General features: G+C 45.2%; 1 protein-coding gene across 9 annotated transcripts in view; it reads right to left on the reverse strand.

Moving 5' to 3' along the window:
- Window positions 1–27,259, reverse strand: part of Rbms3 (RNA binding motif single stranded interacting protein 3) — a 934,572-nt gene that overhangs the window by 825,854 nt on the left and 81,459 nt on the right. For 8 of the 9 annotated variants that reach the window (XM_055601685.1, XM_055601684.1, XM_055601683.1 and 5 more), the window contains exon 1: window positions 7,835–8,426. The exons of the other annotated variant lie outside the window; for it this stretch is intronic. In XM_055601685.1, coding sequence (XP_055457660.1) covers window positions 7,835–7,909 — 75 coding nt within the window. In that variant the 5' untranslated portion in view covers window positions 7,910–8,426. Of the gene's footprint in view, window positions 1–7,834; window positions 8,427–27,259 lie in introns of those variants that run through there. 9 annotated transcript variants of the gene reach the window in all.

A 27,259-nucleotide genomic window follows, 5' to 3' on the forward strand; every position in this document is an offset into this window, starting at 1 on the left:
GAAGGAAGGAAGGAAGGAAGGAAGGAAGGAAGGAAGGAAGGAAGGAAAGAAGGAACGAGAGAGAGAAAAAAGAAAAAGAAAGAGGAATATGGCATCTCAAGAATCCTTACTGAACGCTATAAATGATGTGTCTCCAGTGTGCAAACAATTAGCAAAAGTAAGATAAGCCAAGGATCATTCACAGTCAGACTGTAAGGAAAGCCTCAAATTCTTTTTATAGCATTAATAATTGCTGTGTGTCTAGTTAGTTTGTGTGTACAAGTGGAGGTGTGTGCACCCCTGAATGGAGGAAGGTCAGAGGACAACTTTTGGTTGATGTGTCTTTGAGGTGTTACTATTTTCCCCCTAAAGTATCATGCTCTAAGTAAACACTATAGTATTTTGTCCTCATTCCCAAGGCTCCTCTTCTTAGACTCAGGAATTTGCACATTTTGCAAACCCCATTCAAAATATAATTTCATCTACCAATGGTTGTTTCTACATTCACTTTAGCTCCCACATCTATTTATGAATGAAAAGCATTTGGTATTTTCACTGGCAGTCTAGCTTTCTTTCCAAACTTGTACATAGATATGTGGTCTCCTACCACCTATGGAGAGGAAGCTTTGGGAGTGGAAGGCATCACGATTACTGCTGAGTCTTGGATAGGCACCAACGGAACTCACTCAGAAGAGAAGACTTTAAGTACCACAGAAAAACCCGCCATAGCAATGATTAAATGATGCCTGTCGTTTGGTCCCACCCCTCTCCACCCACTCCCAAATGATGGATGAGTTCCTCTCAGTGTTTGGGATTCAGATGTGAAGGGCACAGCTACATTTGTCAAAGTCTCAGAGTCCACAAAGCAGCATTTGTTCTATAGAAAGCATCGAAGAACCAAACAAAAATTCACGAAAAGCACCAAGTACAGGTCACCTCTCAATGCTGACAGAGCACCCAAGAGGACCTAGCTGTCTCCAGAGAGGATTCCCATATCTTAAAGCTGGCAGGGGTCAGGGAGAATGAAGCTGATCAATAAACCAATGCCCCCACAGGTAGACCAGAGAATACCCAAATGAAAAAAAGAACCTACGTCAAATTTACATCCATTTTCTTCACACCTGGTGTGTATACAAGATTGAAATATCAAAGTGCAAAGCTCTATTAATATATCTGATTCTAAATAGCATGCATTTAATGAGTAATAAACATGGATGAAAAGTTTAAAAATACCACTGTGGACAAATTCTCTGCTGATATCGACTTGAAAATTTAAAAGAAAGCTCATGTCTGACCACTCCTCTTTTTCTTCCTTCTTTCTTGAATGCCTAAAATCTAAAATCTGAAACCATTCAGGCAAATCTATAGACACTTTCAAGGCCCTGAAGACAACCACTAACAATCATCTTACATTTATTTATTAGAGTTTATTATGTATTAATTACTGTGTATTATGGGTACATTGATCTTACTATTATTTGTGTGCGTATGTGTTTCATGTGTGAGTCTGTAGGTGTGACTGTGAGGTCAGAGGTCAACCCTGCATTCCCATTCCCACCTTCTGCCTCTTTTGAGATTGGGTCTCCACAGCATTGGTGAAGCGGCTGGGCTGCAAGATCCTGAGGTCTCCCGTGTCCACTTGTTGTCTGCCTGTCAGAAACACAGGGGTCACAGACACTTGGTCACGCAGCTGGCCTTTCCATGGGTGCTGGGGATCTGAACGTGGATCCTCAGGCTTGGACAGCAAGCACTGTACTCACTGAGCCATCTCCCCAGCCTGGTGAGTTAGTGCTATTAATCCTACAGATGTATGATCTCTGGGGAACTAACATCACCCCAAATACCGTGAGGGACGCACAGAGCCCAGACACTTATCGACAACAGTGCTTCTACAGAAACAGAGGCAAAGCACATGGCCTTCGGTGTCGCTTTCTAATGTTTAACAGCATCGATGAGGACAGCATAGTCCTAGAAAGCCATTCATTTTATTTCCCATTATCCTTCCAAACAAATACACTGGTTACCATTTTGTTATCTCTAAAGTGTGGAACCTTATGATATGCCAGTGTTTTCTTTAGACGTAAACGCCCTGAAGATTTTCTAACAAGAAGTCCAAAGATCAAAGCATCCAAAAAATTTTTAAAGTGAGATATGAAAATATTACTTATAATTTCAAGGAAGAATCTGAAATTTGCTTTTGAATTGGCATTTTGAGCACCATTCTGACATTTGCTTCTGCATGTCTATCAGCCCCATTAAGTAGGTGTGTGTCTTCTAATTAAGTGTACCTCACTAGGGCTTAAGCATGCCTATTTTTTAAACAATTGTTGGTATTCATCTGTTCCATTTCCAGAAAATATGTTTGTTGTTTTTTTTTTTAAGCACAGCCAAAACAGTTCAGTGTTTTCCCAGTACTGCAAAAAATAGTAAGGCACATCCTGAAGACACATCACTAGGTACGCACAGACCCACTCCCTGCTGCTCTCCCCTCAGCCCCATCGGCACTCCCGCTTTGCAACAGTATAGCATAAAAACGTCTCTTCTCACAGGCTTTGGCTATTACACTCGTTAATCACATACAGCTGTGGTGTGTGAGACTGTTACAAAACAATTTCAATGTAGTACTTGAAGCCAATTGTGGACAAACGCCCACCATTTACTCTGAGTAAAAAGTTTGACACCAAAAAAAAAAAAAAAAGAAAAGAAAAAAAAGTTTCTTTTCCAAGAAAAGATAGATGTTCTTTGAATCTGGCAGGGACACCATCATGGTGTAGCCCTCTCCCCCAAAAAAGACTGGTAATGTCAAAGGGGATTTGTGCAAAATCACAGTAGTGCAAAGATAAGCTGTCCAGAATTCGTGAAGCCAAAAAGACCCGAGATGAACTTGCACCCTCCTTTTCCCTCTTTTGTGTTCCTCCCTGCAAAATGTCCCTGTCCCCAGCCCCCAAACAGAGCCTATTCCCTCACGTAAAAAGGTCTCCTATTGTATAATTCTGTTATTTCTTTTATAAATGGGGAGAAAATGAAAGGAAAATGTTTCAGGAAGTACCATTAAAGAAATGTAGATGGTGCTTTCTTTAAGTTCTGATTCCAGAGAAAATAAGTTTCTGAACAATTTGACCCCTGTTTAAGAAGACATTATAAGGAGATAAAACTACATTCTAGACAAGACAGCAAAACCGCACCAGGCTGTGCCCACCCCTCTAAGCCTAAAGATCCACAGAAGTGAAGAACTAAATGCAGCTATTTTTCTCTCTTATTTAAAACAAATTAAAATTCTGCACACTTGAAAATAAGGCAAACAAGATTTATCACATTCTCATGCTACTCTGCAGCCCTACCCCTAACAAGCCAAGGAAAATATTTGGAATTGTATCTAAATATTCCATGGTTGCAAGTTTGTTGTTGTTATTGTTGTTTGTTTGTTTGTTTTTCAATAGAAAACCAATGTCTAATGTTTCAAGCTTTCAAAGGAATGCAGAACTTGGGAGTTTTCAGGGCTGATTTCAAACAACTGGCAGATTATCAAGACTAGCTATCAGTGCAAAGCCGGGGCAGGAAGCACTGAGAAACCCCAGCCGCCCTCCCTCCCTCCTGAAGGATTGTGTTCCAGGGCCTGCATGAGCACGGTATGAGGGGTGATGATGCTTTTTAAGAATTTGAGTGTCCACAGTTTTAAAAGTATCCTTCACCCTCTAGAAGCCCCTTTTCTTTGCCCACTCCTCATCTCTCCCGTTTTCAAGAATATTCTCTTCTGACAACACAGCCAATACTGACCCAGCTAGACTCTTGATGGGAGGCGCAGGCTGGGCTGCAAAAGGTGGTCAGCGTAAAGGGGGTGAGGTAGTTTCTGATCAGGAAAGGCTCCAAACATCATCTAAGTGCCAGCAGCCAGGAGAACCCTATTGGTGTGAACCTCTCCTTCAAGATTTTCTGGGGGAAACCAAATGGCCAGGGAAGGGAGCAGAGTTCTGATTCCTGGGCCTGTAGCGGAAGCCTGTGGGCCTGGACTGTTACATAAAAGCCAGGAAGGAGACACCTGCTGGGGGCTCTTGCTGAAGTTTGAGGACCATGACTAAAGTTTTCCAAATACCACATAAGAGAGAAATAGCCATCTCTCAACCTCAGGATCCAGGAATACCAGTTCACCAAGCAGTGAGCAAACACAGCACCCTCCCCTAGCTTTCTTCTTTCAAGTAGTTTGTTGTCTGTTTGGTGTTTTACTGTTGTTGTTAAGAAACATCCTTACCCAAAGTGCCTCAGATTCACAGTAAAAATATACCTGGAGTCTCAGAACCCAACCAACAGTGGATTTTCTGGGAAAAAAAAAAAAGTGGGGTTGCAAGGGTCAAATGCCATTTTGTATTTCGCCTGTAAGATAATGCACTATTTTCAGATTTCTCTCTCTGGAGCTGTGGATTGGTCTCTGTACCCTTCCAAGCAGCAGTTCGCTATGGAAATCTTTTAAAACACGAGTCACATCACTTGTCTAAATATTATAGCACGTCATGAAGGTTGTACATTCTGCTGTGAGCGAAAGCAATGCCCCTCCTTGAGACTGTTTCTCTAGTAAGGAAAAAAATCTCAGCCCCCAAATATAGAGAGACAGAACATTTAGAGATACGAGCACAGCACAGCAGCATTGCTACAAGTCATAGCTACAGATGAGTGTTCATGTCATTCAAACACACGTCATTCCATGCACTTTTTGCCATTTACTAGTTAATATATTATTTAGGCTACAAGTATGTTTTTTTTTTTTTTTCTTATAAAGCATGTTGAGCCTCTGGAAAATTATTCTAGGAGATGAAACAGAAATAGCCAATTTCTATTTTTGTCTTATTAAGCAAAGTAGAAAGTTAGGTTCTCACTGGGAAAGGAGAAGAAAGAAAGCAGGAAAATGCCACCACCTCCCCGAATTTCAATATGCTTTTGAGGGCATGGAAGACCTGAGCCTTGATTTTTAGAAAATTAATTCCATGTTATTTTCACACAAGAAATTAGAAGTTAAGTCTAGCATTTTGCCATTTAAATACAAAGCAGAGCCCAAGGTTTTGTTTTTGTTTGCTTTATGTTTTCTGAAAAGTATACTAAACATTGTTTTTAACTCTTTAAAAATCCTGAAAATCCCTCCTTTTCTCTCTCCCCCTTTCTCTGTCTCTGTCTCTCTCTGTCTCTCTCTGTCTCTCTCTCACACACATACACACACACACACACACACACACACACACACACCTCTTGTATAGAGTAGGAAGAAAAACCACTTAACCTTAGGCAACCTTTAAGGTCTGTTACCCCTGGCATGTGATTTTGACTGACCATAGGATTTTATGTCTATCAAACATATGAATTCTTCATATGTGAGCATGGTTTTCGTTAGCTATGACCGTAAACTTGAGTTGTAACTGGACAGCAATGCTAGAACAGTGGATTTCTGTGAACTCCATCTAGGCTCATCAAATTAATACAAGCACAACGCCCTTCCTTTTAACTGGTTGTGAATTCTTTTCTGAGATAGGTATGTGTGGAAAGGGCAAAGGTCATGCAGGAACTGTGCTCTACTGTCCTCCAAGCCCCTGGCAATGCTTCCTTGTATCGGATTAACTCCCCCAGAAAGTCCCTGCATGCTCAGACAGAGCTACACACCAATACTTCATCCAAATCCAACATTTCCCATCTTCAGCTTCTTGGGATGTCATTGGTGCCTGCAATTCCAGAAGCCCCAGAGCCATCTCTAACAACTCTGCTGCCATGCTGAAAATTCTACAGCATAATGATGATCAACATGGGCTGCCATGAGAGGCTAAGCAGCTGATCCTACATCTCTTCCTGGTCCTGATGTGATCACCCAAATATCAACTTAGGATGCTTCATGGAGCTAACTTCTTAAAAAATGCCAGACTCTGATGGCTTTTGCTGGCTCGGAAGTGACAAGGCACAGACGCTGCCAGGGACCGCAGGGCCCTAAAGTCACACAGGACCCCAACAGACTTGAAAACCCTCCCTCTGTTTTCCTCAGGATCCACACTTCTCACCACTACTGCATTCTTTCTTCACCCCATTTCTCTCTCTCTGTCTCTTTCCCTCCTTCTCTCCCTCCTTTCCTCCCTCTCCAAGGATGGCTCACCCAGTACCCTGTAGCTTCACCTCTACACAGTATTCATTATTTCCCTCTGGTAATAGGTTAAAAGCAATCTAGGAGGAAAACAAAACAAAACCTCCAACTATTTTACTCACTTCAATCAAAAGTTTCTCTCGTGGTTGTACACACCACTAGAAAACCAGAAGCAGCACAAAGCAGGATTTGGGAAACATTTGGAAAAATTTAGCCAAATGAGTAAAAGGTTTGGAATGTTTGATATTTTTCAGGCAACCCTTGAGCTTATTGTTTTTGTTTCTTTGGGGGGAGAAAAGCGACTGTGAATATTTCTTTTCTTCTTTAAACTTAGCTGACCGTTTCTTTAAAGAAAATACCAGGCAGCATTCTCTGCCGAGTGGCCCGAAGAGTTAACACTCAGGGCACCAGGCAGAAGGGCTGGTCTATTTAAGCAGTGGCAGCCCAAACTAAGTGGGCACAAAGGCAAAAGGCAACCAACGTGTGAGTCGACCTTGGAAGGGAAGGGAAGAGCACAGGAGCACTCGGAGGGGGAAATGGAAAAAGAAACACCAGCTTTTAATGCAATCCTGAGAGGCCGTTGTCCACTCCAGTTACCAAATGGGCATTGTCTGATGAGCCGGGATAAGTGAGCGATAGCCTCAGCGTGAATCGCCAGACCCTGAGCATACCAGGGAGCAGAGTGACAGCACATCTTACTCAGGCAAGCCTGGCTTGCTCTTGCATGTGGAGTTACTCAGCCGATGGAGCGGTCTGGTTAATGCGGTACGAAATCAGACTGTCCACGCACTTGAGGCGATTCGTGCACAGACATTGTACCCCTTCCCCACATCAAGTCCAATCGAATCGACAGATTGGAGCACTGATTTCTCACCTAACAGTCCTTTCATGTCTTAACTGCAGGATAAAAGTTCGGGGTGGGCACTGCCCCCTGCTCAGTTTTGTGGGCTTGCCTCTGGCCCCTAATGATCACTTAAGCACAGGCTCACACAAAGCCCAAAGTCTTTAACCAATTCAAGTCCAATTATTATCAGTTACATTCCATGCCTTTCTCAGACCCAGACTTCCTGAGGGGGGCTGAGGGGTGGCCATGGGGGAACCGTCTAAAAGTAAAGACCTGGAGCTTCTAGTTCTGTTAGCCCGTAGCATCTCAGGAATCTTTCACAGAAAATGAAGACAGCCAGACCAAAAACACACACTCAACAAACTCTGAAAGACTTCGGTGGAAGCTCTGAAAGCTCCCCAAGCCCTTCTTTCATGCTGCACTAGGCCATAAAAAGTTTAAGTGGCCCCCACCCCAGAGCATTTTTCTGTAAGGAAGGGGAGAAGAAGCAGGGTGGGGGGTGGGGGGTTACCCAAATCTTTGAGGTTCACACACAAAGAACAGCTGGCTAGAAAAGCTCCTGAAGTCATGTTCTTGTCCCTGAGAATGTCTGCCGGGACCTCCTTTCTAAAAATCCCTGCTCACCTGCAAAAGACTTTAACCACCTCACCAGCATTTCTGCAGCTAAATAACAAAAGAACGCTCCATTGAAAGTGCCCGGTCTTTAAAGGGAAAGCTACACTCCGGGTTTCCTCTCCCTTCCTCCTCTGCCTGGTTAACTCCATTCGCACTGTTAGTAATTTGAAAGAGGTTCGCAGAGGGGCCGGGGCCGAGGGCGAGGGCAGGGTCCGCTTGCCATGCCCCTGAGGCGCGCCAGACCCCACTCTGCCTTCCGAAGCCCGTGGGTCCAGCCATACCTTGGTTTGGAGGTACTGAGGACAGTAGTACGTGTACTGGGGGTACATTTGTGGCTGATCCAGGCGTTTGCCCATGTAGCTGGGATCTTTATCTCCGAGGCAGGAAACTGAATAACAGGGTGTGCGATGCCCCAGGCGAGCTTCTTTCTCTTAATCCACTGTCTGCGAGGACGGCTGGAGCTTCGGAGACTCCACCACTCACTAGTCCCAACAACGTAAGGAATGTAAAACAACCAAAAACCAAAGCAAAGCAAAACAAAAGAACCAAAAGAAAAGAGGGGAGGGGGAAGAAAAAAACAGATGGGGGCCGAGATCCGTTGAGAAACCCCCAGACAGCGTCCCCAGTTCTTGCCTGCCTGGTTCCTCCCAGCAGCCCGGTCCAGTCCGGATGAAGCAGTTTGCTCCGTAACCAGCCTGTCTCTAGTGGTGTCAATCGCAGGCGCTTGTAAAGGCGAAGAAGGAGGAAAAAAAAAAAAAAATCCTTTAGCACAACTCGAGAATCCTTGCAGTAGAGCTTTCCGTCTCTCGTGTCTCTCTCCCACCACGGAAAAAGAAATTATTTTTTAATGAAAGGAAAAAGAAACAATGAGCAAAAAGAAAAAGGAAAGGAAAGGAAAGGAAAAAAACTGGGGGGGGGGGGGAAAAAGAAAAAGAAAAAAAATAAAGAAAAAGAAAAAGAAACCCGTGCAGGCTTAGTTGCTGCTGTCTGGTTCCCAGAGTGACATGGTGTGTTCCGGCTGGCCTTGCCCCTCTCATTCACTTCCCCTCCTTCCAGCCAGTGGGTGGAACCGAGAGAGCCTCTCCAGGGAGCCGCGCACGCAGTCCAGAAGGCTGCAGTATTTCCTCCAAGGGGGGAGAAAGAGAAGAAGAAGAAACAGAAAGAAAGAAAGAAACAGGCTGCTGCCGCCCCTCCGCTGGCTGTCTGGAAGAGCAGAGTGAGCGGGCGTCTGCAGCGGAGCCGCGGTGGAACCGAACCCCAGCCTGCCTGTGCAGAGCCTGGGTGGGGCACGGCCCAGCCCTCCCTGCCCTGGACGGGCTGGGGCTCCCAAGCTGCCTTCTCCTCATGAGTCGCCAAGTTCCCAGAGGTGAGGCATTGCTGAGCAAAACAGACCCTGCCAGGGGAGCAGGAGGAAGGAGAAAGTGTGTGTGTGTGTGTGTGTGTGTGTGTGTGTGTGTGTGTGTGTGTGTTTTCACACCCACATGCCAACCTTTCTAGTTACATGGGGAGAAAAGTGCGTTCAAGGCTTTTTCAAAATCTGTTAACACATTAAAACCCACATGAACCCAGGACCGGAAGATGAAACCGACGTTTTGCCTTCTAGAGGACACCTAGGATGCTCAAGAGAGGAGAAAAAGTGTGAGTTCTTAGTTGGCCACTACTGTGGGGAAGTCAAGCCCCATCTACCTCAACACGGGGGTGGGCTTAACTATCAGATATAATTGCTTCGTGGCTTTATCCATCTATCAAAATTAAAATCAAAATGATCCTCAGCTTTATTGGCTTATTGGAGAATAAAGTATCTCTCTCTCCTTTAGTGGCTTTATAAATATTACAAAAAAATTGAACAAAAACTCAAAATTACTTGTCAGAGTATCCTCCCACCAGTAATAATAATCTGACACGTCTATCAACTGTTACATTATAATACAGATTGTTTCCAGAAGATGTATTTCCTTAAAGGGTCTCTCTGCAAGGCGGCGGCGAGGCTAAAATTAGCTGTGCCAGCTGTGTTTTGCTGGGAGTGCTCACGCATGCCCGGAGCGTGGGCAGCCAGCCCTGTGCCTCTCCACTCCCCCAAGAAGGCTGAGCACTCCAGCCGTCCTTCCAGATGAAAGACTCCAGGTACAAAGGCAGTTTCCTCACAGGGACAGAGAGCCACCGAAGTGCAATGCACAGGATGCTGGCCCTGTGTAAGTTGGGCCGATTCTGGGATAACAGCCTGGGCTCTGGAGAGCTGAGTTCTGAAATCTGTGGACCAGCAGAGAGAAATAAGAGGATAGAGGGAAATCAGTTTTGTGCTTTCTTCCCTCCTCCCTCTGTCTGTCTCTTTCACTCTGTCTCTCTCTTTTCTCTCTTTTTGTTTTCTTTCTTTTTTTTTTTTTTTTTTAAAGACAGGGTTTCAGGTATCCTAGGCTGCTCTTGAACTTGACATGTAACAGAAAGACTTTCAACTTTTGATCCTCCTGCCTCCAATTCCCCAGCGCTGAGATTGTAGGCATGGATTAATGTGCCAGGTTCCTATGAGCAGTGTCGGTTGAACCCAGCACCCTGAACATGCTAGGCAAGCACTCTACCAACAGAGCTACCTCCTCATGACAAAAATGAGAGGGAAGGAACTCGGGTTGGGGAGCAGACAGAGGAAACCTGAAGGCGGTGTAACAGAGAAAACCAAGCCAGCTTCACCTGTGTTTTAAAGGGAAGATTCTGGACCTCAGTTACCCCATCCATAAAATGGTGAACGACATTAACTGAACCAGGCACAGAACTGGCATCAATTGCAAAGGCCTCGGGCCCATCTCCATGCTCAGTGAAGTCCAGAATCTAAAGAACTTGTCAAGACTCTGGAGATCTCATTGGTCATTTCCTTCTGCTCAGAGCCAGAATGCAAATTCCACTCTTCACCCTTCATGGTCCTGCTCTGAGTCCCATGGAACTGTGATCACATTGGAAATGTGAGCTTCTGACTCACACCTGGTGTGCCCTGTCAGCTCATCTTTCTCCTGTCAGCATGGGTATGCCCTGGGAAGCAGCTTTCCCTAAACCCTCACTTCCCAAGGTGTAGCCTGTCTGCCCTGCAGTTTTCCAATGACCTTCTAAGCTCAGAACAGCAGGCCGTATCCTCTGCAGCCGTAAGAATGCACACAGAGTCAGATACAAAGCATGCGCTCTGTGCATGCCTGGAGAACAAAATATTCTCAACACAGTGAACAACCGTCCCTCAACTCATGGCATGCTTTTGGAGTATTTCATTCTTTAAGAAACATTTGAAAAGCATGCCTACTTACTGTGTACTGCATGTATGTGTGTGTATAGAGGCCAGCACACAACCTTCCAGACTTGGTTTTCTCTGCTCTAATGGGTAGGTCCCTTTGCTGGGATTGAACGCAGGTAGTCAACCATCATGCAAGCAACCCTGCCAGGCCATCTATTTCACTCTTCATCCTCACTCAGACATTGACCAGGGCACAGGGTGTACAGAGACACAGAGGCCAAAAACGGGTTCTTCTTTCACAGCACTAGCTCCCAGTGAGGAGAATATGCCAAAACAATAAATGTGTGAGGTCAGAGGCCAGAAGCTACTTGGTTTTGTGAGGAAACTTAAAGCAAGAAGAAACAATCACTGGGATTTCACTTGAAAAGAATCATTAAGAAAATGTTCTCTTAAAAGGAGCCTCGAGGTCAAAGAGCTAGGGTGTGAACTAAGTCCTGGATTTTTGGTGCTATTGAATGTTTAGTGTTCAAATGCTTGACTGGAAGCCAGTCTGCCTCCAGGCCTGTCTCTTCCCCTGCTGTCTCCTTGTGCCACTGTTTCTTCGTTCAACAAACGCTGCTGTCCACTTCTTATAGTTCATATGATAATCACCTGAAAATGTTGGGATACCTTTAACATGTCACATACACTCCTTCAGATGCCAGTCTGCATCTGCAGGAAGCCATCCCGAAGAAACAGCCAATGGCAATGTGTTAGCCACAGCACAGAGGACACCGCGAAGTCAGCAAGGGGTAAAGATGAGGCTAGAGAGGAAATCTTTAGCTAAGTCAGCCTAGGTTTGGTATGATGGTTAATGGTGTCAACTTGACAGGACCTAGAATCTCATAGGAGATTATGGAGCTCTGGACATGTCTGTGAAGGATTCTCAAGATTAGGTTAGTTGAGGTAGAAAGACCCAACCTAAATATAGGTGTCACCAGGCCATCCGCTGGGCTCCTGGACTGAATGCAAAGGAAAGAGTGAGCTGAGCACCCACACTCGCCTCTCTCTGCTTCCCACTGTGAACACAATGTGACTAGTGGCCCCTCCTCCCGCTCCAGCACCTTCCCTGCCATCATGGACCCTGTACCCTCAGACTTCCAGCAAAATCAATCCTGCCTTCTTTGAGTTGCTTTTTGTCAGCTCTTTGTTGTAGCAACAAGAAAAGTCACTAAACTACTTGTTAAGGGCTTGGCTAAGCTGCCAACAGTGAATGGTGCAGAGGGATTCCATCCAAGTCTTCCCACCTGAGAGCCAGGCATCTTCTGCTGGAGGACATTGTCATTCCACATGACCCACCGAGCATCTTCAGACTGGTACGTGCAGCTTCCAAGACCCCAAGACCAGTTCTGACCAAGGACATTGGTATTGTCCCATGAACAACTGGCTCTAGAGATTCCCTGAAGGAAACATTATCTTATGGACAAACAAAAGACTGAATAAATAACTCCCCAGTCAAAGCAATAGGCTACTTATATTAGGGTTCTCAGCATGAGTGGATGCTATCAGCAGTTTCTACACAAATTGCTACATTCCAAAATGCTGTTCTATTTCATTTGATTATTGTAATGTACTGGGCCTCGGAATACTCATTGCACATTTAAGGCTTTCCTTAAGTAATGCAAAGTGGGTTCATAAGGATTGCAAAACCCATGTTGTCACTTACACACACCTCTTAGACACGCCAGTAGGCTGTGGCCATTCGGGAGGAGAGTTACTCTTGTCAGAATATTTGTAGCATTTCTGCTCTGATGAGAAAATGTGACTTTCCATTTAAATGGAGAAGAGAATGTAAGAGGCAACTAACTGATTTGAGTCGCTCTCCAGGTCAGAAGTCTGCTATGCTCTGGCAGCCAACTCACTAACAAATCCCAGGGCAGCAAAGGGCATCAGAGAGCATGGGTGTTCCCTGGTTCATGACAGGGCCCCACTGAAGACAAGCGTTAAAGTGGAATGGCTATTGTGCACAAACCATACGTAGGTGAAGCAGTGATGGAACTGAAATGAATGTCAGAGGAGCAAAGAGAGATGTCCACGGTTTGTCTTTAATCTATCCACCTAAAGAAAATCTGGATTCTCTCGTGGGCCTCCTGCTTTCTAATTATACGGACTGGGATGGCTAAACTTCATTGCCAATCTGACAGGATCTAGAGTCACTGAGGAAAAAGTTCTGGGTAGGTCTGTGTCAGAATTTCTCGATTAGGTTAATGGAGGTACAAAGACTAACCCTAAGCATGACCATGCCAGTACAGTTAAACCCTGGAATATTCTCTCTCTCTCTCTCTCTCTCTCTCTCTCTCTCTCTCTCTTCTTCCTGACTACCTGGCTGTCTCACACTCTTGCTGCTGTGCCTTCCCCTCCATGGCGGTTGGCACTCTCAAATCCATATCCAAAATAAAACCTTCCTTACTTAATTTGTTGTTGTTGTTGTTTAGCTATTTTGTCAAAGCAACAAGAAAGGTAATGAATACACAGACTTGACCAAAGGGAAATGACAGGAACAGCAAACATACAAAACAAAGTCAAGGCATAGGAAAGCACTAACCTGTTATCAAGAAGGACATTTATGATGCTGTTATTCTCTCATTTATAATGATTTGTTTATTTTATTTTACAGGTGTGTGTGTCTGTCTGTGTGTGTGTGTGTGTGTGTGTGTGTGTGTGTGTGTGTGTGTTGTCAGGTGGACTGTGTACATCATTTGTGCAGGGCCCAAAGAGGCCAAAAGAGGGCAGCAGATTCCCTGGAGCTGGAGTTATAGGTGGTTGTGAGTTACCATGTGAGTGATGAGAATCGAAGCTGGGTCCTCTTCGGGAGTAGCCATGCCCTTAACTGTTGAGCCACCTCCCACCAATGAACACTATTAACTGCAAAAAGGCTCTGACTAAATAACCCAGGACACTGACCTAATATTATCCACCTGGTCCTCAAGTAGACGTCATAACTCCATAAATGCCAAACTTCAGGCATTCACAAAATGACTTCTTTATTTTTTTTCATATCTAAGAACCAAGTTGAAATACATTGTCAACTACTTCTATCTGCTCAAACTTTTATCACAGTGTTAAGAGAAGAGTGTCCCCGAAAGCTCATGCATATTTCACCTGTTATTCTTGTGGAATGCCTTCTCCTCTAATATTACCTGTCTACCTATCTTTTCATCACACTTAACACTTTGGGCATGCACACCCAATTCTCCTTGCTGCACACCTGGTTCTCCTCGTCACTCTAGTCAGCAAGACCTGAGCTTCCCCGCACTGCTGAATGCAGCCCTGTCTGCTGAGCAGCAATGGATGGTTGCATGGGAAGCCCAGTGCCCAAGCTTCCGGCTGCCAGGCTCTGCTGCTTGTTCCCTGGTGGAAGCATCTGCCAGCATAAGAAGAAAGACTCCTCGCAGACGCCTGAGGACAGCAACTCTACAAAGCTCCCCAGAAGAACCTCTGATCAGTCATAAAATCAAACTGCTAGGCAGGTGAGATGCTTCAGCAGGTCTTTGCTGCCAACCCTGATGGCCTGAGTTCAATCCCAGACCCACACTGTAGAAGGTGAGACCCACATCCTGTGAGCTGTAACTTCCACACATGCGTCATGGCACTGCGTCCCACAAACAAATGCATAAAGGAGAATCTCTGTAGTGTTAGACTGTTACCAAGTAATATTCCAGAGTACCGTTGTTAGCGCAGTCCTGCTGTATGGCTGCGTGACTTACACACATCACTTGCTGCTGTTCCTGTTTAAGCATCTCTCCACAAACAGGAAAGCAACTACTTTATTCACTGTATATTTTCGTGCAGGATAGTTCATGAGATTTAATACACATTTATTAAGTAAAGGAGTGACCAAAGAAATGAGGAAGAAATGGAGGGGGAAGAGGAAGAAGAAGCAGAGGAGGAAGAGGAAGTAGAGAAAGAGGAAAAGGAGGAGGAAGAAGAACACAGCAGAGATGACAGGATGTTCTGCTATGTGGGAAACAGTTTTCTCAAGGAAATGTGGGCATTTTTTATTATTATTATTATTATTGAGTTTTCAGCTTCTGGTTGCCAATAGCTAAACAGTTTTGATCGATATGGCTAGATTTAATTTGGTTGGGTTGATTTTTAACCCAAAGGGGAAAAAGCCAGATTGACAGAAATTCAGAGTAAAGGACTGCTATGTGGAATTCCCAGTTAAAATTCAGGCTGTCTGGTAAACCTGAATTTCAGTCACTATACCACATTTTTAAATTTTTTAAACATAAGTATATCTTTGATATTACAGGTGATACTTCCATGAACTATCTGGACCATATTTATAAAGATGATGCATTGCTTGGCTGAGATTCTGATTCAGCTGTGTACCCTGTTTTTATTTTTTATTTTTTTGTCCGTCATCTACACTCCTAGCTGACCCACTGCCATGGTGACAGGCCTTTCAGGGGACAAAGATTTGTTAGAATGCTTATTTCATGATAAGTAGCAATGGTTAATATTTTCAATTATCTTTACAGTTCAAACTGGCTAAACAAAACACACCCCCAAGGTAGTTTTCCCTAAAGATCCCACAGCCACAGCATGCTCCTGACCTAGGTCTGGCTGGCATTCCCATAGGTGTACTGGCGTCTAGCTTTAAGCTGGTTATTTCCTCTTAGTATTAGAGAAGTGCTGTTTTATTTTCTTAACTACAGTAAAGTGCTCTCTGAAGTGACTGTTTGCAGACCCCATCCCTGACACTAGGAAGGCTCCACTGAAGAACTGGGGAGATGGCTCATTGGGTCAACTGTCCAATGCACAAGATGAAGGACAGGAAGGACAGGGGTTCAGTTCCTAGCATACACATAACAGAAGCCAAGCACAGAGGAACACACCTGTAATTTCAGTACTTAGGAGGCAGAGGCAGGTGGAACACTGGGGCTCACTTAGCCAGTTCTTCAAGTTCTGGAATAGTGAGACCAAAAAGAAAAAAAAAAATCTAGCATCTAAGTAATGAACATAAGTTTGTCTCTTGCCTTCTACACACACACACACACAGAGGAATTTACACATACTCACACACATACACACAAAGGAATATACACACACACTTGCACGCACAGAGAAACATGGAACATGCACACATTAAGAAGATTCAGTTGAGAGAGATCAAACCAAGGTACGAAAGATAGTAGAAAATTTACACAGCAAAGTCACCTGTAAGGTGTGCCGTGAACAAGCGCACATTGGCAGGAGCTGCCCGACCATGACGGGCCAGCATGAGGCTCGCCTTATGACTACAGCAGCATCTTCATAACTTCATGGCTCTGGTACCTAAGTCATGAAGTTTGGTTTCCTGAGAGCTGGCTTTGCACACTACATTTTTGTAATCATTGTGGTTGCCATTTATAACAATATCATCCAAAACCAATCTTTAAAAAAAAAAACAAAAAGCAACACACATTTCTTTACCATAAATAGTCTGACAAGTACGGGTCATGAAAACGCCCCATATTCTAATTTTTCTTCATTTCTATCAGCACATTTCTAAGGGACAAAAGAGGTGAGCTGATCTTTGTCCTGATTGCAATAGGAAGAATAAAGAAGGCCACAAAGCTCTGCCAAGGAAAACATGGAACTGCCAGTACAGGAAAAGAATTCCTTGTGTTTCTCTTGAGTTCCAGGCTCACTCCTGTCTGTTCTTTACCTTGTGATCTGAAGCATCTTTCTGACCCCAGGGAGAAAAAACAAACAACAACAACAACAAATCAGACAGCACCTTGTCCTGGGGGAGTGGCTGTGCTCAGGAGGACTTTCTGGCTAGATCTCAGCTTTTCTCACACACAGAGCACAGGAGTATTGAACCGTTGTGGGCCACTTTACCACCACTAAACCAAGACAACCCTGCTCTGTGGGGCTTCGTGAGCTAACTGGCATCCCTAGAGCTCACATCAGTGAAGGAACCCCAGCACACCCAGTTGCATAAACCCCAAAGAATTGACTCCCTTCATCTCTGTAGCGGAAGAACCCCACCTCAAATGTTTTGCCTTCTAGAGACAGCATCCCTTTTTGTGGGGGCTGTGTGTGTTTGTGCGTGTGCACGTGCACGGCATGCATGTGTGTGTGTGTGTGCCTGTGGACTTGTGGAGCTCATCAGGTGCCCTCTCCTGTGGCTCTCCACCATAGTCCACCATATTTCAGTGTCTCTCCCTGAATCTGGGGCTAGTATGGCAGGCAGTAAGCCTCAGCCATCCTCTTTTTCACTTTCCAGTGCTGGAGTGCCTGGCTTTTTTTTTTGGGGGGGGGGGAGGTCCTGGAGATCTGAACTCAGGTCCTCAGGCCAGACAATGAGAGCACTTACTCACTTACCCAGGGACCCATCTTCCTGGCTATATATAGCACAGTCTTGAATGTCTCCGCGGATGGATGTCAGGTCACACTGACGCTCTGGGCAGGGCCTTCAAAGAGCTCACTCCTGGCAGCCTTTACTCCCATCGTTCTCACAGGAGGCTTCATCTTGCTGAACCCTCCTCTTATATAGCCACGAGACCTAATTATTTCTTTTCCTTAAGGAACTTTGTGGCCAAAAGTAACGAGAGAGGGACATAAATACACTGAGTATTTACTAAGACCCATAAATGCTAAGAACGTAGATGAATAACGGTCACTTAGAGAATCCCCTATAGAGTCTTTGGTTTTAGCAGTTGAACCCTGAGAAGCATATCCACCTTGAGGAGGGTTATTTAGGGGGAACTGTACCTCCGCACCTATTTCATTCTCCACTCGACGTTCAGTCTTTCAGAAAAACCAGCTTCCCCATAAACTGTGTACAAGGTTGCCCGTTATATAGGGCTAGTAAAACTCGAGGTAATTAGTCCAAGCTATACTTCTAACCAACAGGAGCCGGGCTGCCCCCAGTTTGCAGAGCTCTGGGTTAATGCGAACTAATCACGTCTCCGTTTCCCTCTGTGAGAGATAGACTTTAGTCCTCACAGAAAGAAAGACAAACAAATACAAGAAATAGAGAGGGAGGGCGGGATAGGGAGGGGACGACAGCTGGGATGCAAAGTGAATAAACTGTAATTTTTAAAAAAGGCGATAAAGAAAAAAAAAATATGATCGTCTGATGAGTAAGCACACAGTAACTAACACTCCGGTCAGAATTTCGGGTGGGCGGCGGGCGCTCGCCGCAGGAGTTGGGGAAGTGTGCCTTTGGACGGACGCTGCTCGCCAAGGACAGTCCTCTGGGAAGGGCTGCCCCTGTCCGACGGAGAAAGCAGCCTGAAGCCTAAACCTAGTCATTTACTGTCAGAGATGAGTGAAGGGTGACATGGCGGACATGAGAGATAAGGCAGCGGGTGGCTTCCTTCCGTCTGGGAGCCATGGCCACAACCAGGACGCCAGTTAACTCTGCCTCACCAGTTCCAGCCTTGGCAGCTCAGGTTCCCTGCGCTCTGCCTTTGGAAGCAGAGAGGACCGCCGTGACAAGTTTCTCTTTGTTTTAATGCCAAGTTAGATTACTGAATAGCTTGTGTCATTCTGGGTCTGGTGGAGTGTGGGTGCAGAGGGTTTCAGGATTAGCCACAAGGCCTCCAACAGCCTCTTACAGGAAGAGCACTGGCCTGGCTTTGCTGCTTTTCCAGGAAGGACCCTGACACACAGGGGAACAAGAGGATGTCTCCTCTCCTAAAGGCAGTACTTAGCCAGAGAAACATTTAGCCCAGGGAAGCCCCCCACCCACCCTTATTCCTCACACAGGCTTGAAACACTGATGTTTCCATCCATAAAAGGAAAAATTAGTAAAAGGAACTGTTGCCTGATGGCATAATCAAGTCCTTGGCTGGTGGAGCTGGGCGGCTAGAGTATGAGGTGTAGCAGAATGTAGGGGTTCATAATAGCACAGAAACTAACAGTCTTCATCCCCTCTTTGATAGTCACCATCCTGAGACTAATTAGATGGCTCTGTGGGAAAAGTGCCTGCTATGAAAGCATGTGGACCTACCTGAGTTCAAACCCCCAGCACCAACATAAAAAAAAAAAAAAAGAGCATGTTAACCCTGACTACCAGAGTTAGGGGTGACAGAGAGAAGCAGATCCTGGAGCTCACTGGCCAGACAACCTAGCCTATTGGTGACCTCTCAGTGCAAAGAGAGACCCTGACTCAAAAAGTAATGTGGGGAACAACTGAGGAAGATGCCGCCCTCTGTCATCTCTGGTCTCTCTCTCTCTCTCTCTCTCTCTCTCTCTCTCTCTCTCTCTCACACACACACACACACACAGCACCCTCCATGTGAAAGTACAAATGTTACCAGAGACAGGAACACAGATGGGACCTGGGCACTAACTCTGATATGGCCTTGTCACACGGGACCTTTTAAAGACCTGTCCAATCCCAGCTGACTTCTGTTTGCCACAACCTCAAAACATTTGCCTGTTTTCTTGGTGAAGAAATAGCACTTGCCTCAGAGTCACTCTGTTTCTCCATCAGCTGGTAATAAAAGACCTGTCTATTGGAGCCAGATCGGTGTCTTGGTTCAGGGTGTTTGCTTTGGGAAGACTCTTTTTGTCAGTTTCAGTATTATCCGTCACTCCATAGCCTTGTCGAGAGGAGCTGATGTGGAAACATTTAACCTCTTCATCCAGAAACGTTGCTTTCCTTAAAGGACATGGAAGGTTGAGCCTCCCAAAGCCTTAATAGGATTTATTTTCCAGTGAAGAGATGTGAGCTGTATTCCAAGTTCAGCTTTCCGCTGGCACTTTAAATGCCCGAGTTCCGGTGACTCCTGGAGCTGAGGTGCTGACCACTACCTGGACAGATCTGGTGGACCCTTCCCTAGCATATGGAAAGGCCTGCTGACAGGGTCCTGGCTTACCTTCCACTTGGGTAATTTTATTCTGCTAACTTGCCACCTGCCCACCCGGTCCATCTTTGGGGACAGGATGCCTTCTCAGTGCTGGGTTTCCTGCCTGCCCTTCGACATGGGGAGGGCTGACTCAGGACATTCGGGGTGGCATGAACTGCAGAGCCAGGTGCAGAAGTACACATTCTAACCTAGGGACAAGCTGTGGGTGTGCGCCTTATTACCTTCCAACAAATGTGAGTATCTAGCTACCCAGAAAGCAGAGATAATAACAGCAAATGGAAAACACAAGCCAGAGGAAAGAAGGAAATCCCCTTTCACTAAAGCCAGGCTGTCATGTGGTCTTGAGGCACCCGGGAACTGGAGAGTGCGTCCAGATTTCAGCTTCGACAATAAGGATAAATAATGATGACATGTGATAAGTCGTCTTCATGCTTCGCACACACAGATGCACATATACTTACATGCTCAGATACACTATACATACATGCATGCACAGATGCATCTGCGCGCTAACACACAAATACATACATATGTAGACACACGCAAATATACACAAAATCACACTTGTATATGCACATATACACACACACAAACACACAAATAGACACCTGTGCCCACATATGAAAACACTCACGCATGTGGACATATGTATACATATGCACACATATGCTTGCAGACACGCACACACTAATATATATGCACATATGCCTATGCCCGTGCACTTATACAACATACGGACACAAAGACAGACCCACACATATGAACACACACACGTGCACATGTACATATTCACGGATATACATGCACACTCATAAACACACAGATACGCGCATTTATACAAAGGTGAGCATATCTAGAATCCCTTCTCTTACTTTTCCGAGGCTCTTCCTTGGTTCCCCAGGAAATTTCCTCGGACCTTCCCTGGCCCTACTCCTCTGTGGTACCTAGCTCTTTAATTTCAGTGCTTTTATCTTCTTTGCCAAACTAGCATCTTCTAGGAGTCTTGACCATGCCTGCTTCCCAGCATGCAACAGTTACTCAGTAAATGAGTTGCACTGCAGACCATACTCAACTTCTGTCCCCTGAGGTGGAACTCCTGAGGACTGAGTCCCGAGAATAGCCCAAAGCATGCCTCTTGCCATCGCCTGCAAGGAGTTACCTGGAAGCAGGGTCGCTTTGCCTAGAGGGAGTCATGTGAGCGAGACCTGGCAGAGCCAGTCACCACATCAAGGCAACAGCCGATGATGGCAGGCAAGAGGGAGTGTGCAACCACAGCCATCCAACCTACGGGCAAACCTCTCCAAATCTGACCTCTACTTAGCAGGCAGGTCTCAGGGAGCAGGGGATGCCACTGCTCCCTGCCCAGGTACTTCTCAGCTCACTCCGTACCAGTTTCTAGCAGAAAGCTTGACATCATCCCAGCAGCCTGAGTCCCCAGCTTCCATGCTGGCCACTGCTGGCACTTGCTTAGATGACCACAGCCCAAGGGACCCCTCCGCACCTCGGTCGTCCTCTCACAGTCTCTGATGGTGTGGGGCTCCAAACCCTGCCCTGATCATCACACAGGCAGGTCACCCAGTGAAGACACAGGCTGTGTGCACCATTTCCTCTCCTTCCATATCACACAGCAGACAAGCCAGCCAGGGAGAGAAGCAGGGCTTCTAGGCGGTCAGGTCACATGCTATGTTTATGCCAGGAGACAAGGACAGGATAACAGTATGCCTTGGTTTGTGTTTTGAAATGATAAATAGGTTACCTCTAACTGATGATCCGAGATTTATTCCCAGCCTCATCACAGAGGAAAAGGAATCCAGATTCTGCCTCATTTTGGCCTCTGTGGGTTATCATAAATTAACTCAGAGGCCCCGAGTCCCTGCCTGACTCAGGCTGACTTGAATCCTAATTTGCAACATACAGCAACATTGCCAGTGACATCTGCACGCCTGAGTTTCATACGGCCCTGGCCCAGCTGGAAAAGCATTTGTGATGCCGAGACCAGCAACCTGACCTGAGGGCCCAGTGCGGACCACACGGAGCCCACCACTCCTCACAGGCATAGCTGGTAATTTAGGAAGCATGTGCTGCACCACTGTTTGAGGTGAAGGCTGTGAAACCATGGCCAGATGCTTCCAGGAGTCAACACATGCTGATGTTGACTGAGTCACATTCTCTTTACTGAAAAGTAGCTCTTTAGCCCCACCAGAGAGAAATTCAGGGCAGGGAAGAGTGGGGAGAGACAACTCCCAGCTGCTCACTTTCCCTTCCTCTCTTCCTCTCTCCCTTCCTCCCTTCTTTTCTTCCTTTCATTCTTCTTTTCTGCTATCTTCCACCCTTCCTTCTTTCTTCTTACCTCCCCCCTTCTTTTCTTTCCTCCTTCTCCTCGTGTGTGCACGTTTCACAAGCATGCATGTGCCTGTTTGTTTACAGTCAGCTGGAGGACATGAGATGACCATGGCTATCGTCTGTCAGCAGCCAGCCACCCTGTTTTAGAGGAAGGCTCTCTTGCTTTTACCCGGAAGTCACCAAATATGCTAGGGTAGGCAGCCAGTAAGCACTAGGGAGCCTCCTGTCTCCACCTCGCCACTACTGCAGTTCTAACTGTACAGCTGGGTCTGAGTGTGAGTGCAGGGATGTGTCTGGTCCTCATGCTCCCATGGCAGGTGCTTTACCCATTTGAGCCGTCTCCCCCACTCTTTAGAGCACTGGTGATTATGTCTTCTTCCTGTGGATGGTAGAGCCTGGTGGAGGAAGCCATGTAAGAGGAAGGTGAACCTAGGGGCTCAGTAGGTCATATTAGAAAAGGTCTGTGAAGTCTCCGGATCATCTTTCTTCGATTTTTGTAAAATTACCAACTTTCATCTACCTTTTATAAAAGCTCCAAAATGTGAAATTGTATAAAAACAAACAAAATTTATGCTTGTAATGCTACTTCCCAGAAGTTATGCTGTTGGTACTTCCATATTTGTTTGTCCCTTCCCTGTGATGTCTCCCTCCTTCCCACATATGTACATGACATTTTTGTATTTTGGGTATTTCTTTCTTATAAGTTGTAAAAAGGTTTTAAAACACCATTTGACTAGCATATCTAATATTTAATGATAATGCTTTATGATTCTCTGTTTCTAGATTTACATGTTTTTATCATCTTATTTCAAATGTCTACAATTTGATAAAAAAATAGCTACATATACAGACAGAAAATATAGGAGATGTTGATGGTATAGAGATACATATAGATGTATGAGCAATAGATAATAGAACCAGATAGATAGATAGATAGATAGATAGATAGATAGATAGATAGAAGACAGAGAAAAATAGATGATAAATAGAAGATATATAGATGTCTGATAAGAAAGAAAGCTATAGATAGCTGATGAAATGATGATAGTTAGATGATCAATGATAGATAAACAGATAGGAGATAGATAGATAGATAGATAGATAGATAGATAGATAGATAGACAGACAGAAAGATAGACAATAGATAAAGGTATCTTCATAAATGTCTTTAGGGATCTCCCTTTATGGTTTTGATTCTGACATTCCTTTTTAAAACAAGAGGCCAGTGTAACTCTGAATAGGTAGTAGAAGCAGCCATGTAATCATGACAAAATATCTCAGGAAGTAAGTATGTGTCCTCATGGTGACAGGAGAGATACAGAAGTCTCAGCAATGCTGTCATAAGTTATCAATATACAGAGCCATCTCCCTTGCCAACCTGGCTTATTAAAAAGAGTTTTTGTTTTTATTCATGTATATGTGTGAGTGTGTCAGTATATGTCATATATGTGTGCCCTGGAGCCAACGAATGTGGGTGCTGGGACTCTAACTCAGCTAAAGCAGTGTGTGCTCCTACGATCTGAGCCTTTACTCTAGCTCCTACCTGGATTTTCTAAAATGTAAAGTCCTTTTCCAGAACCTCCTCATATTTCAATGAACAAAACAGGTCACATACCATATCCTAAGTTACTCATTGCTAATGTGGCATGTGCTAAGCCTGGGAGAAAGATCACTTTTCAAAGAAAACACACGTGGAAGGCTGAAGACTGGTGTACACTATTGGACAACATTGGAGCCCTCTAGCGAAGTGGGAAACAAAGGGAAATCCATTTGGTGGGCAAAACACGAGTACCTCTATTCCAGTCGCATGTCTGGCTCTGTGGTAAAACACCCTGACAAAAAGCAACTTAGGGAAGATGGTATGTGTCTTAGCTCACAGTCCTCATGCTACAGTCCATCCCTGTGGGGAAGCCACAGAGGCAGGGGCTCTCTGTTGCCACTTCCATCACTCCATAGGCGAGAGCAGCCTCCTCTGCACTCGCATAGTCCAGGATCTCCAGCCAGGGGAGTGGTGTTACCCACAACAGGATAGAGTTTCCTCTATCAACCAGTAGTCAAGACAATACCCCACGAATATGCCCACACACCAACCATCTAGGCAACCTCTCAACAAGACTTCCTTTCCAGGTGATTCTAGAGAACGCCAAATTAACAAAGTAAACCATCACAAACCCCGACACCAAAGAAACCCTCCCTCTCATTTTATCATTTTCTTTCCCCTTGATAACATTACTCTCATCTTTTCTAAAGAATTTTTTAATATTCTGTGTAAATGTGTACATGAGGAGTGCACACGAGTTCAAGTACCAGCAGAGGCCAGAAGATGGTATAGGATCCCCTGGAGTTGGAGCTGCAGGTAGTTGTAAGCCACCAATATGGGCTTCCCTTTCCTTCCCTTTTTAACTTATCAACCAAATGCTTTTATTTAGTCAACTTATCATGAGACTAAAAAGTTCAGTGAAAACAAACATTACACTGGTAGCGACTGTCATGACTTCTCTCTGTGTGGAGACATTTCTGTTTCAAAGGGATTTGTGAAAGGTATAAGTGTATAAGAACGAATCATTGGCGGTCCTGGGGTCTGCCATATACTCCATCCCATCACTGTCCCCCGCTCACATTCTTACAGTCACGACAGCTGTCCCTCCAACAGGTCAGTGTCTGTTCTTCCTTCTGCCTGTATCAGCTTCCTTTAGCTACTCACACAACTGACTTCACATCTCATAGGTCTCTGATCATACGCAACCTTATTGAAGAGGTTTTGCCTCAGTTTACCCCTTCTCCATAAATCCACTTTATGTGGCAGTTTGCCCACGTGGCAAGCTCTGCCTTGTTTATTGTCTTTCTCTTAAATAGATAAATTCCAGGAGACAAATATTTATATCTTACTGGGTGCTGGTTCCTCTGAGTAGATCCTAGCGTCCCTCAGTAGCTACAGAATAAGTTAATCGGTGGGTGTATGGCTTGGATATGGACCGTCTCCTGACAGGCACACATTGGTAATTAGGTTCCCAGCTTGGGTGCCACTTTGGAAGATTATGGATCATTTAGAAGGTGGAGCCTTGGGCTGGAGAAATGGCTCAGTGGTTAAGAGCTCACATTGTTCTTAAAGTCGGGGCTCAATTCCCACCACCCCTATAGTAGCTCACAACCACCCATGAAGCTCCACGGGAGCCAGTGTCTTATTCTGACATCTGTGAGCACCAGGTGCATGAGTGGTGTACATGCAGGCAAAGCACACATATCTGTTAAATAAAAATAAACAAATAAACCTAAACGAATAAAATACGAGAAAGAAGGTGTAGCCTAGCGGGGGGAGTACATCACTGTGGTGGGCCTTGAAGTCACAATAGTTTGGTCCTTTGTACTCCCTGCTGCCTGTGTGTGGACACACTATGGTCAGCCAGCATGCGTTGCTGTGCCTCCTTGGCTATGGTGAACTCTACCCCTCTGAAGTGGCAAACCAAAATAAACCCTTCCTTCCTTAAGATGTTTGTGTCAGGGTATTTAATCAGAGCAAAAGAAAAAAAAACTAATGCAAAAGATGTTTCAGCAATGAGAGAATGACATGGATAACAGCAAAGTCAAGCAGGGCGTTCGGCTGGGGAGAAGTCAGCCTGGGTGCTCCTGCCTGATTCCCAGGGGGCCACGGAAGTCAGCAGCTTTCTACTTTCCTCGGCAAAGCCTCACAGGATGAACTGTGTCCCTGGGAAGCCAAACAGTGTCTGACCCTCCACTAAGAAATGGAAAGCAAGTGGTGAGCCAGTGAGACACAGCACGTGACTTGCAATGTTTTCCTTAATGAAATATGTTTCAGTTGTGATTAAAAGTAATTTTGCATGTCAGAAACCGTTAGCGAAAGTATATCATAAAGCCATAAGGAAATAATAATCATTTAACAGTAACTTAAGTATATTTAGCATGCCTTAGAATTTCAATCTGATGTTATAATTGAACAAGATACATGATACACACTAACATGCCCAGCACTCACACATCCTACACGCAAATGCACATGCCACACACTGACAGACACATGTCATACACATATGCACACACACGTGTCCCCTTTTGTGATACACATTTCACAGCATTGGTGCTGCTCCTCTAGAGAACCCTAACACATCAGCTAAACATAAAGCCAAAGCCATGTAAAACAGTGAACTGTCAGCCTTGTGAAACACAGCCCTGTGAAGAGTACTCAAACCTTAAAGTTATTTCTTTCTTGCTTGCTGACATGGTACATTAAAAAAAAAAAAAAGTTTAATTTTCCAGCCAAAATCTAGCATGATGCCCTCCTGGTTCCACTCTGGTCTGACCCACAGTCTCAAGCAGCCAGACTTCTGCACTCACCTCCTAACTGATCTTCAGACTTGAGTGTTTGCCTAACCATCCTGAAAGTCTGTTCCTGCACAGATACAAGGAGCGCCTCCAAGTCTGCAGTCCTCCGAGGAGGAACCTCAAGTAACTGGCATGAGCTTCTCTATCACTTCTCATGCCTCATCTCCCAACAGCACACCTTATTGTCTCTTTCTCACCACCTCAGCTGCCTCAGCCAATCCTTACACCGGCCAAACTCTATGTGCACATTGCTGAGTCTGTTTCCCCAGTCTCCACGTTCTTCTGTGAAATAGCATCAGAGTAGAGTTTGCCAAGTTTTTCATGTGATTTGCTTTTTTGGTTTTGTTTTATTTTTGTTTGTTTGTTTGTTTGTTTCCTTTTTCTCAAGACAGGGTTTCTCTGTGTAGCCTTGGCTGTCTTGGACACGCTTTGTAGACCAGGCTAGCCTCATGGAGATCCGCCTGACTCTGCCTCCCTGAGTGCTGGGATCACAGGCATGCGCCATGGAGCTAGACTGGAGCCATCTAGCCATTGCTCAACACCTGCGTTCCTTCTGTTCTCCCCAACAGCCCTCAGTTCACCCTTCTAGACCCACAAGGAACAGCTGTAAGGTGTGAGGGTTTCACACAGAGGAACAACCTTTCTGACACTGTGTGTGACAGGAAGCACTTGTGTTATACTGCCCCATAATCGCCCACTCTCCTCTCTCTTTGACTGTTGGGTTGCTGTTGTTATCCATTTCCAAAGGGCAGAAAAGTCAGTTGTATTTGGTGCTAGCATCTCAGCTCCAAGACAATGCCTCGTGGGGCCAGGAAGAGTGCTCAGTGGCTGCTTATATTGCACCTGTGAGAACCACAGTGTACATCCCCAGTGCACTAGGGGAGCAGAAACAGGATCCCCAGGGCAAGCTGGCTATCCAGACTAGCTACAGAGACATGCTCTTGGTCTGCCTCTGTAAA

Source organism: Psammomys obesus, unplaced genomic scaffold (assembly GCF_907164565.1).
Source record: "Psammomys obesus unplaced genomic scaffold, mPsaObe1.curated_primary_1811, whole genome shotgun sequence".
Lineage (NCBI taxonomy): Eukaryota > Metazoa > Chordata > Mammalia > Rodentia > Muridae > Psammomys > Psammomys obesus.